The 12,547-nt window shown below is 41.1% G+C and overlaps 1 protein-coding gene across 11 annotated transcripts in view; it reads right to left on the minus strand.

The window, feature by feature from the left end:
- LOC306885434 (microtubule-actin cross-linking factor 1-like) overlaps positions 1 to 12,547 on the minus strand; it is a gene marked incomplete at its 5' end in the record, with an annotated part of 158,310 nt that overhangs the window by 40,462 nt on the left and 105,301 nt on the right. For all 11 annotated transcript variants that reach the window (XM_079441944.1, XM_079441935.1, XM_079441936.1 and 8 more), the window contains 3 exons: positions 9,145 to 9,645; positions 10,714 to 11,708; positions 12,025 to 12,532. In XM_079441944.1, coding sequence (XP_079298070.1) covers positions 9,145 to 9,645; positions 10,714 to 11,708; positions 12,025 to 12,532 — 2,004 coding nt within the window. The remainder of the gene's footprint in view (positions 1 to 9,144; positions 9,646 to 10,713; positions 11,709 to 12,024; positions 12,533 to 12,547) is intronic.

Consider the following 12,547-nt stretch of genomic DNA (forward strand, 5'->3'; position numbering starts at 1 on the left):
TCTCCCTTTTTCTTCTACGTACATAATGTAGTAACCATAATTCCTTGGAAGTTTTTTCAAAAACAAGGCATCTTGACAAAAAAAGAAAAAAAACTAAGAAAAAAAACACTGTAAACTTAACACTAAAGTATAACAATAAAGTATATTTAAAGAAACAGTCATAAAAACCATAACGGACTCACTCTTCTGACAGTCCTACCAGTGTTCCAGTCGTGTATTCTTTATCAATTTCTGCTTCCTCTTTTTAATCCTATAATGAAGCATTAATAGAGCATGTCAGGAAGAGAAGCCATCTGTGCCTGAAATACCTCATCGTCCTCTTTTATCTAGTCCTCTTCAGCAGACGGAGCACGAGGGATTGCAATCAATGAAATCCAACACTCTTTGTGACATGTTCATTTCATAATAAAAGTAAAAAAGATGTTCTTTGAACACGAAAAAAAATTATTTTAGGGAATCCTTTCATCCAGAGCTTGGGGGAAAATCCAAAGGTCCAAAAGGTATGTGTGTCCAGGAGGGTTGAGGGTATGGAGATCCAATGAGTCCGGTGCAGCCGGTGAGAGAGTGGAGAGTCAGGGGACTGTATCCAGAAGGCAGAGACCCAGACAGAGCTTCATTCCAAGTGCTGCCTTGCACTTCAGGCACTGTGATTTCCAGACAATCCCCGGACACGCTCCCTCTTCCCTTATTTTCTTCTTTCAGTATTCCAAACACAAGAGCTCAGCTAGGCTCCACGCAAGCTCCTTGCCCTTCTTTTCTGTTTTTTTTTTCTTGTGCAGACTTTCTTTCTCATACACGCTTTTCTCTGCGTCTGTTCTAAAGCCACTACACAGCTGAAATGGTTTGCAGCTGCGAAAAAAATCTCCCAGCTTTCCTCTCCTGTTCACTCCCCCTTTCTCTCACACACACTCTCTGCTCTCTTTTTTCTCTTGCTCTCTCTCCCTCCTTTCTCTCTCTGTTTTTGTTTGAATCCAGCTCCGTTTGTTCTGTTTCCTGCTATGGTATTAAAACACAGGAAGTGGTCCAATCATGCCGGTTTCCCCTTCCAAAAAAACACACGAGACAAGGCTAGAGGAGTGAGCCCAAGATAAAGTGTGTTGGAGGAGGGACCAAGGAGTCAGTGGGAGTGACCCAATCTGGGGATCTGACGTGTTTCTGCAGAATCACTGGATAACGGGAGCAGCTTGTCACAAACTAAGCACTACATAAACCATCTTTGTAAATGCAAAATATTACTGAAGAAGAGAGACTACAGTAAGAGTTTTTTGTTTAGTGAGCTTCAATGAGTCAACTGTGTGACTGATACAGCTCATTTTCATTTTGTATTTGTTATATTCATCACTTTGCTGTAATCCAAACCTGAATCAGCTGGGATAAACACTCCCACTCAAAAAGTCTCCAACTCAAACTCAAGATCACAATAGACAGACAGACAGGAAAAGTTAGTGTGAAAATGATAACTAAAGTGGGAGTGGTCATACTGAAAGAGGAGGGAACTTCTGAGAGGGAATTAAAGCAATAACGGCTGCCTTTCTTTACCCTCTCAAATAAACTGCCATAAGTGGAAGCAAAAATCCCCTGCACACATTCCCTCTTACTGTTCTGTCCCCTTCCTCCCTCCTTTTTCAGATAGGCCCTCTATAAAAGCAAAACAATACAAGAGGACATACAAAAGTCTGCCATATTCAAACACCCCACTTGTGCATTCCCGTCTGCTACGCTTCTGTAACACAATCCTGTCAGGAGAGACCATAAGGGGGGCTGGGGCCTCTGATGAGGGGCTTTAGGATAACGTAACATGAAAATGAATGAACATTCTGCTTAAGTGTCCACCGACCCAGACCAACACGAAATGGGAATATAAAGTGTGAGCTTTTAATATTTCTATGTGCCAAACACCTCATTTTCATTGTTCTACTACACAGATCACAATCTGTCTATCCTTTTTTCACAGTGTAGAAGGATAGTTCATTCTTCTTGGCATTCCAAACCTGCATGACTTTCTTCAGTGCAACATAAAAGGAGAATGTTTTTTTTCCAGGCTCTTTTTCAAACAATTACATTTCAAAAAGTATGGAAAAGCACCAAATAAAAAGGCCAATCCAACTTGTGTGCTATGCTCTGAACTTTCTGTTATACAATAGCTTTATGTGACAAACAGACTGATGTTTAAATCATTATTCACTGACATATTGGACATTACTACTTCTGTAATAAACTTTCATTAACAAACTGAATATCTTGTTCAGAAACTTTTTCAAAGCAATCATATGACTTCAGAAGACGTGGAATAGCTCAAAAGTCCCTGCTGAAAGGCTTCAGTGCCCATTCATTGTGATTACAAGGAAAATATTCCTTTGTGCTCCGTGGCAAAAAGAAAGTCATATGGGTTTGGGATCTCAATAAGGGTCAGTAAATGAAGAGAGTCAATTTTGAACTATTCCTTTAAGAAGTTCCAGCAGAGAATAAACACTGAACGCATGTCTGCCCATTCTTCCTAGCACTCAGTCCAAGAAGCACAAATGCATGCAGAAAAATGCACACACTCACGCATGAAAAGGGGGAGGGGCTTGTTCGTCCTCAGTGATCTAACTATTGCTCTGAACCTCCACGCTCCCCGTGGCCTGCATGTCAAGCAAGCTAAATACTCTGTCTTTCTTATAAACTCTTTCCCCCTCTGTGTCAGTTGGGTTGCAGCTGTCATGGCCGCTTCCAACACAAACCTCCCTACAGGAACAAAAGAGGTTTGTTGTCTATTTTACTGGTGCTTGTGCTCTCTCCCTCGACCCACATCAAACTAGGTTTCAGTGAGCAGTATTACTCATTTAAAACGAGACACGTGCATCCCAGGCACAACTGGACAATAAACAGAAATACCAAATATATTTGTACACAAAATAAAACTAAATAAGAGACCAAAACTATGAATCTAAACCTGTGTAACTCATCTAAATGTTCGCACTTCCTGATACCAATTAAATTCATGACTGCTTGCTTGGTGCATCCCCCACTCTACTTTTCCTCATTCTTTTAGTGACTGGTCATTCATTTGGCCAGTCACGCCTGGTTAAAGAGTCACAGTCTTGACTCAGACACGAAGAGGGAGGGGTTCAAAGCCCCAAAATACCCTAAAGAGACTCGGTCATTGGAACTGAACTGACTGGCATATTTAAAGTGCTACTAGTGCTTTGTTGGTAAAATGGCCCCCATTTAAAGACTGGCTGTCACTCAGCAAAACAAGCACGAGGCCTGAGAACATTATTGACTTTAGAGGGCTATTTGTTGCCTCAGCAGAGCACCTGTTGATATTGTTTTTTTTTTGTCGCTTGCCCACTTTTAATCTTTCTTCTCCCTGCCTGATTGCACTAAAAGTAAAAGGTACTGAAAGCCTCATCTGTTTGTTTCAGTTGTTCATCTACCTCCCTCTTCTCTCGTTCCCTTTGCCACACTGGTTACTAGGTAGCATGTCTCTCATTTTCTCTATCTCAGCAGTAGATTTATAATTAACCACCAGGCTTTACCTGAATGACTCAATGTGTGCATTGTTCTCTCTCACCACCACCGACACAAAGACATATGGAGCAGAGACAGGAATACAAACACCTCTCCTAAGAATGAGAGAGGAGTCTGGTCTGGCCACAAAATTAAAGCAATAAAATGTGTTTTAAACACATTTACAGCATTAACCTTTAGTTTCACATTTAGTTAATGTTTTTAAATTATTAAAACTGTGTGTTATTCTGTAACATGTAGAATTAAATAAAATTAATACAATAACAGTCTGCATCAGCAATCTCTTGTTCCCAAACCCAGCCATTGCACTGATTATTATCTTGGTAATTATTTCCAAATGTCAATGGGGTCACCCTATTTACTTCTGTTGGTGAGATAATTGAGAGTTACTGGAAGGGAAAGTGGGCTATTCTATGGAATGCCACAGTAATGTACAACAGCTGAAACAATACCAGGCAATGGGAACAGCTAGAGCATGAAGTAACACACACGTACACATACACACGAATGCCAGCGTGTGATGTATAGAACAGGGTCAATTTAGAGAAATTTAGTCATCAGATTAGTCTAACCATGTTATCATAATTTAATCAACCCCTTAGTGAAATAAACTGGAAATGAGCAGACTGACAGAAACAGTACATTTCCAAAACTTTCACTCCAAGGTGGAAGATGTTCCACAGCAAAAATAGAAATAACACTAGAATGATATTAGAGATCATGGACATGGTATAGAAATACTTAAATGCAAAAAGCTGTACGAGGCTACATAAGACTAAATAAACGGTGAATGAGAATGTCTCTCTGTCTGTCATTTAATTTTGTGTGCCAAATATATTTATTTGTATTGTAAAAAATAATTGTATAACAATTGACTGCCTTATTTTATTTATTAGTTTGAATGTGTAACTCAAAATTATTACTAATTGTAAAAGCTGAATAAAAGAACAAGGCCAACTGATTAATCTGTGAAATAATCGACGATTAATCGTTGTAATAATTGTTAGATTAATCGATTATCAATAGCCCTAAATCATACCGAAGACACAGATACAGAAATACAGTTGTTATCTAACTACTAGACACAACTTCGATAGGATCTCCGGCTCAACAGGATATCCAAAATGTGTTTGTATGTATACATCATGGTAGGATTTGATTTGCAAAGTATTATTTTTATTTGATTCATTTTTATTCACAATGTTAATATACAGTACTTCAATGCAAGAACTTTGCATTACCTTATTGTGAGGGTGATAAATTAATTCTTCAAGAAAACTAATCAGAGCTAATCTGCTTTATGTGACTGTGAGGCCGCAAGATTGATGATGATAGAGGGAAACCCCTAAGGTTTGGGTGGGGGGTAGGGCAGGCCATGACATAGTCTGCGCAGTTGTTATTGTAGAGGAAAAGCTGTGATCACAAACTACGTAAAAAGAGGTCGATAAAAATAGACAAACCGGCAGTACTGAGGGAGGGATGGAAAGAGTAAAGGGAGTGAAGATATAAGCAGAGAGGGTGAGGACAGTGTGGACAACCTGATGTGATTTAGAAGCCATTCCCTCATCCCAACAGCCCCACGAAGGAATTCCCAGTTGGACCAGGGGCCCTCGTTTTACTCCAGTCTAGCACTTCATCCCGCCCCACCGGCTCAAGCTTCAGCTGCTCTGGGACCGGGCGACATGGAGCGCACAAGGGTACATAAGGGACAGGAATTTCGGGAGAGGGGGCAACCACACCCTGCTTATGTGAACGAGTGTCAGTGTGTTTGCAGGGTCCAGGGTGGGGAGACAGCTGGGATGCCGGACGCTCCACACGGACTGGAATTAGAAACATTCTCACACATGGACCTGCAGGCACACTCCCACAACATACAAACACACCTTCTGTGTCTACATATCACCCTATAGCACACGCCGACCTGCTACTAAATATGAGAACATATCCAGACAGGAAGCACCGGACGACACTGGCAAGACATTTCACAATGAAGTCACAAGTGCGACAAGTTTCCCTGTTTCTCTCCAGCCGATTTCTACATCTCAATACGATCATTGTTGAGAAGCTAAACAATGATACGGACTAATCTGACACCTTCTCTTAATACCCCATGCCCCCCGCAGCTGCCCCGACGGAGCTTACACAACAAAAAAACCTCTCAGACACACACACACAGGATCACCCTCCCCTCTCCGCCCCTTTGAGCAATGACATCATTTTGGATTTGGTGTCTTTGAAATGGAGTCTGGCTTGCGTGGAGCGAGGCAAAAATGAGAGCAGACTATTTCATGGCAGACGAACGGGCTGCACTCAAATTTATCTTACAATGTTTCTTTACAAAGTGGTAGACGAAAGGAGAGAAATGGGGCAGAGAAGATGGAAAACTGTCGAACACTGGCAGCCAAGTTGGATGAATACCAAAGATGTCTTTCTGAACACATTTTATCCGTCTTTCTCTCTTCTTCCCCTTTGTAATGAATGAGATCCCATTCTGCAGCTTCCTAAAAATAACCTATTGACTGGCAAATACATACAGTGGGGTTCAAAAGTCCACTTTTTCAAATTTAATATATTTTCCTGTTACAAATGATATTCATTCAGCACAGCATTAATAAGCATAGTTTACTTGAAAAATTAACATTCTCTGAATGTCTCAGTATTTTGCTTTAACGAAAAAAACATTTTAAAATAAACAGTTAATTTTAAAATGACATTTATATTTATCTTATAAAAATAATACAAGTTATAATAAGAGCTATTTATATTGTTTTGCTTTTAGTGTTGTAGCTCACATTGCATCTTGTATTGTCTTAATGAGGTAGGGATACGTAGATGTCTTCAAGGCCACAAGACAATGTTAAGAAGCAGTAATTTTCCATTGCCTTTGTTTGCTATAATACCAACTGCTGACTGACTGAGTCAGACTGAGCATTTAGAAAGACACAACAAAGATTATTAAGCATATTAAACATCTGCTCATTATTATTTTTAAAGTGATATTTCCTGATGGAAAGAAAAATCTAATGACTCAGATCTTATAAAAGTGTATTCCATCAATACGTCAACATGAGTTTTGAAGCCCGCTGTACTTTATATTTTATATTTACAACTTTGTTCTGGTTTTGACTTAATTCTTTAACCCTACTTCACCCCTGTATTGATTAGACATCCACATGAGCTTCACTGCAGACCATACTGACAACACCCACTTCTTATTCAGCTACGTCTTCTTCCGTTCTCTATTCATTCCCTTTTCTGGCCCTCTCGCTGTCTGCCTGTGCACTGAAACACATCTATACAACCTGCTTTTATTTATATCAGAATGAAAAGCAGAAAAAGGGATGGTGAGTGTTAGTGTGCATTCAGTCCACCATATCGTTCAAAGATTTGAAAGAGAGCTTTATTAGACGCTACGCCTATGATGAGATGAGGTAGGAGTGAAGGTATGAGACATGCAAGTGGGTAGACGAGGAGTAGAAAAGCAGAAATACTCAAAAATGGAAAAAGCATGAGGAAAAGACAATTTCTCAAGACTTCCTCAGTGATCCAAGTTTCTACAAAGTAATTCATAATAAAGACAAATCAAGGACATTTCATTAAAAATAAAATATTTAACTAATGACAGACCAATATATTGTCAAATATAAACAAAGTTTCCCCAGCTCTTTTTTCTTTCTCCACGGACATTTTAATCACCATCAATCTCTATAGTAAGTGTGTTGTAGGTGGATAGATTAGAAATGGGTTAGAGATTAAAATAGGGTAGAGCTGGAAGTGAGTGGACTACAGTACAGAGGGTTCTTGCACCTGACCCCTTCCCTTCTCACGCTCCAATTTGACACTGTGGATTGACACAGATTAGCTGTATGGTCAGATTCAGATAAGTGTCCATTCACAGTGCTAACACTGATAATGAGCTCTCCATGTCGGCACTCAATCAACAGTGGGATGCAATACTACGAAAAAAAATCCTGCAAAGAAAGATTTACCTTGCAGGGAATTAAAGCATCTCTGAAGAACGCAAACCAGAGTGACAAATTTCCTCCTTCCAAATTCCAAGAACTTCAGAAAGTACTAAATGTTTATTGCCATTTAAAATCTTTAAATGTTCAGTTAAAGTTCACCGGACTACCTCAATACCACTCAAAGTCTTTTAAACTAGTCATACTGTTGTTGCTGAGCAATCAAACATGGCAGAGGAAGGAATGATTCAGTCTCAGCAAGGCGCATTTTCTACAGCACTGATTCACTCTCCTGCTCCTGGAGGTCTCGGACACCCACCACATTCGTCATTTCCTCAGCTTTACTCCTTCCCACTTCCACCTACACTTCTCACACTCTTCTTTCTTTCACCATCCTCAAGAGGCATGAGTAAGAGAGATACAGACATTTCATCAGACGATCAGAGGAGGAAAGGTGAACTCGAGCAGCCCACTCTGAGGAGTAAGAGCTGACATGTCTCTCCTTATTCTCTTGCCACCATCACAGAGTACGTGATGAGAAGAAAACAGCAAGAACATGTTGGTAAAAAAGGATTTATTAAGAGGGAAAGCTTTCACCCTGCAGTAATCTCAACAACATTCTCCTTGCATTTCTCTTTTAAACAAGCATACGCAAGAGGCAAGACTTCAGAGAGGGTGTAAAATGAAGTGGCATGTTGTTTGAAAATGTTCCTGCAAACCTATTTAAGCAAACATTAGCCTAAAAGAACTGCACAATTAACTGAAATCACGCTATGCCTTAGTGCGATTATCAAATCACAAAGGCAGTGACTTATATAAATATGCAGAAGGCGTTTCAGACTGAAGCACAGCACTGTGTTCCTTTACACGCAAGTAGCTCAAAATCTAGTGTTTCAGTGTCTCGGAGTGGCTGGGTTTGCAGCACACAGTGCAACACATAAATTTGGGTCGCTTATTGTTTAACATTTGAAAATGAAAATATTTTAGACAGCCTTATATATTAGTATTGTAATTTTTTTGTTGAACTGTAAAATACTACAATAATAAAAAATATTATTAGAAATATAATTATTATATAAAAAAAATTATTAGAAATATAATTAATAATAATATTTATTATTTTATAGTAATATTTCTATGCAGGGTATATCAAACCAAATTGTGCAGCTCCACAAACGAGCACTTTTTTAAAATCTAATTTCACTTTTTATTTTTTATAAAAAAAATAAAATAATTGAAATTCGATTTATTTCCCCACATCCTGCAACCCTGGCTTGATGTGATTTACACAATAAGTACATGTTTCTGAATCAACATTCCTTACTGGTTCTGGAACATCATCCTGCATCATCTGCAAATCATTGTCCACTGAATTAAGCGGTAGGGTGGTTGATTCAGGAACACGTCATACTTGGGTAAACCACATGGTGCACAACATAAGCTTTGCTATACCTTGTTTACATATCGAAAAAACAAGATGTAATGATCTGTGCCACATGAGCTCATGTTTAGGTGGGAGGGCTGAGCCCCTCTAAGACTGAAACTCTAGAACCGCCTGTGGCACACGAACACTGTTAGCAAACAGTGGTTTGCACAGAATGTAATCTGATATTGCAAATGATGGCTACAGTACACACAAAAATACACAGTTTGCTAAATCTTTTCCTACCTTGAATTCTTGAAGCTGCTGTTTGATGACCTCCACTTCTGTCCCCACGACAGCTTGTGTGTTCAGCACCTCCTCTGCGCGTCCCAGCAACCGTTGTAGGTCAGCTAGACGGCTGTAGAACTCCTTCACACGCTCTTCTGCTACTTCTATGAGTGCCAGACGGTTCTGGCCCCGCTCGGCCAACTTGCCTGCCTGTCTGCTCAGGGCTTCGGTCTCTCTCCTGAGGGCCAGAAGATCAGGTGAGCTCCCCTCTCTACGGAGCATAGTCGTGCATTCTCCACCATGACTCTCCAGCTCGGAACGGAGGGCATTGAGCCGACTCAGGAAGCCCCTGACAGCATCAGCCTGTGAGGCCAAGGAGTCAGCATCCCGTCCCACAGGGCTAAGGCTGTCCAACTCATCGTCCAAATCAGCCAGGCGGGAGAAAACATCTCGAACATGTGACTGGACCTCTCCCACACCTTGCAACCGGGACTCCAAGGATGAGCAGCATTGCTCAGTCTGTGGGGGAAAGAGAGGGGACACATGCAGGTAAATGGTGCTGAAATTATGGGCTATTCCTATGCAGCAGACCAATCATACGTTTCTAAATATACTGGATAAACATATTAATATAATAAGTAATATTTCATAATATGACTATATTAATATATCTGAATATGCATCTGAATAATAATCTCACTGTTTTGGTTTAAGCGCATATTGTCATTTTGGTTGCATCCCTGAGTGCTTTTAACATAAAGCACTGTCAGTTTACTAAGAAATGCTCAACCATTCTTTAGATGTTTCAAACATATGTTCTAGGGAAGAGTTTAAAATATAAATATAGGTTATTCCCATTTCTGAAATTTCACTTTCCATCCTGTCAGACTGTAATACTCCCTTAACTAACTAAATGCTGTTCCTCAATTACAACATACTCCAGGAAGTGACATTGTTTTCATGAAAAACTGTACTAACAAAGTTTTAGTAATGAATTTGATAAATTCTCTGGTGTTTTTGGTGTTATTTGGTTTCTCAATTTAAAAATTAATAATCCTGTTTTATAACATTGCTGAAATCGATATGAAAACTAGTTGATGTGGCTGACTTGCAATCCCTCAATAAGTGAGAGATAACTTTATTTCTACTTTATTATTAGAGGTTTTATCCTAATAATTTTTTTGCTGTTATGCAAATACTTTTGCAAAAAATTACAATAAAAAAAAGTTAGGTGTCTGAGCTTGACCACAGCATATTTCTGAAAGTCTGCTAAACATAGTTTTAGAATTACACTTGCAACATAAGTATATTTAAAAAAATAAAATGTTCAATTGCATAGCATAGCAAACTTTATATTTTAATCTTAAATACTTAAACTTTTGACTGCAAATCATGAATACAAGCTATTAAAAATGAACAAGACAAATCTAGACCAACAGCCAGAAAAAGACTCTTATTTCAGCAAACATGACATGAGCACAGACATAAACTACAAATCAGGTTATATATATATATATATAACATCCCAACTACCGCCTCAGTCCTGACACATTCTAGAAGCTCCTGATCATGTGCAGATTCTCTCACCTTCTCAGTAACTTCTTCAAACTCTTTTTCCGTATCACGAGCTTGCTGCAACAGCCTCTGGCCACCATCTTCGCCGGCCCTGGAGATCTCGGGCGCATCCTGCAGCAGCCCCTGAGCCAGATTTCGCAGGTACACCACCTGTGGCTGTACAGAGTTTAACAGTTCCTGTTGGCTACGCAGACGCTCCAGGCTTTTGTTGCTACAAGCTTGCGGTCCAAGCGCCTCCTGAACCTCGATCTGATGCTTGGCTGCCTCGAGTCTTCTCTCCACCGCCAGTCTCCCATCTTCAAACTCCTTCAGTCTGCTTCCCAACTCTTCTAGCTGAGCCGTGCGGCCCTGTAGTCGCTCAGAGAGACCGTCTATCCTGCGATTAAGCTGGGCTTTTTCATCCCTCACTTCCTCTTCACCAGTGCAGCTCTGTTCCAACAGCTGATCTGCTGCCGTGTTCAGAGAATCTAAGAGAGGGCGACGGCGATCCAAGTCCAGAGTCAACTGTCTAGCCTTTTGCAAAGCCTCGTCTAAGGTGGCGGGATCCAGTGATGGGTGGATTTCCGCCTCCCTTTCCTCACATTCTGCAACCCAAGGTACAAGCTCATTGCGATGATGTTGGTACAGCTCAGCACGGGACAGCGTCTCTTTTATTCGACTGTGTTTATTAGAGGTTTGTTGGTTCATGCCCTCCCAGTCTTGCCGTAAGGTGTTTAGTCGAGTCTGTAGGGCTAATCGCTCATCTCCAGCGGGGAGGGATGCCAGTAGAGATGCCCCCTCAGCCTGGATGAGCTCATAGGATCCACGTTGTTGTGCTATGGCTCGCTGGAGGTCCTCTTGTTGGGCCAGAAGGGTCTTTAGAGCATCAGGTTGGCAAGGAAGGTCCTCAGAAACCCCAGCTGTGTGATTCCCAGCCTGACCGTCCAACCAGCTACGAAGCTCGTCAAACATCTGCTGGAACTGTTGAGTGCTGGACAGGGCGGCTTGCAGCTGGGACAAGCCATCAGCTGAAAGACAGCAGTGAGGGGGACGGTTACTATTATGTACATGCACAAAAAATGCACATTACAGTAGGGGAACGATATTGGGAAAAAAACTGACTTTGCAATATTTTGTTTTTCTGTGATATACATTGCGAATAAAAAAAAGACACAGGAGTTTTAACTTTAGTTGCTATATTTGAAAAAAATTAATAATTTTTTTGAAGAGTGCATCTGCATAAAAAAATAAGTCAAGTGATAAAAATGGTATTTTACTGTAAAACTACAATACTAATATTTATGTCTTAATTTCTTCATTTCCAAACTGCAAACTGTTACTCACCAGCCCGTTCTTCTAGGTTTTTGAGGGGGCCGCTCACACTCTCCAGTCTCTTGTGTAACTCATCTCTGAGATACGGTTCAGCCACAATTGTGCTGAGCTCCGCACACAGCTGCTCAGCCTGGGCCAGTTGACCCCGTCTCTGTTCCAGCTCAGAACGGATCTCCCCAGTTTCCTGAAGCCTACGGCGCAGGGCTTCAGGCTGAGCACTTAGAGAGGCCTGTGCATCCAGCCTCTCGCCTAGATCGGCCACGCTCTGAGACAGCTCCCTGAGCAGGGCCAGGTAGCGCTCACTGGTTCCCTGCGCCTGGTCAATCTGCTGCGAGCGGCCGGTGAGACGAGAGGTGAGGTCTTCCCATTGCTGTGAAATGTCTGCCAGCTCCTGCCTCACCTCCTCTAGGTCCTGTCCATCTCTAGAACCCTCATCTCCAGATGGGGAGAGGATTCCCTCTGCCGCTCGAGACAGCTGGTCAAACTGGGGTTGCCGTGTCTCAAACTCACGCAGCATGAACTGACGGGATGACGA

The sequence above is a fragment of the Barbus barbus genome (assembly GCF_936440315.1).
Source record: "Barbus barbus genome assembly, chromosome: 19".
NCBI classification, from domain to species: domain Eukaryota; kingdom Metazoa; phylum Chordata; class Actinopteri; order Cypriniformes; family Cyprinidae; genus Barbus; species Barbus barbus.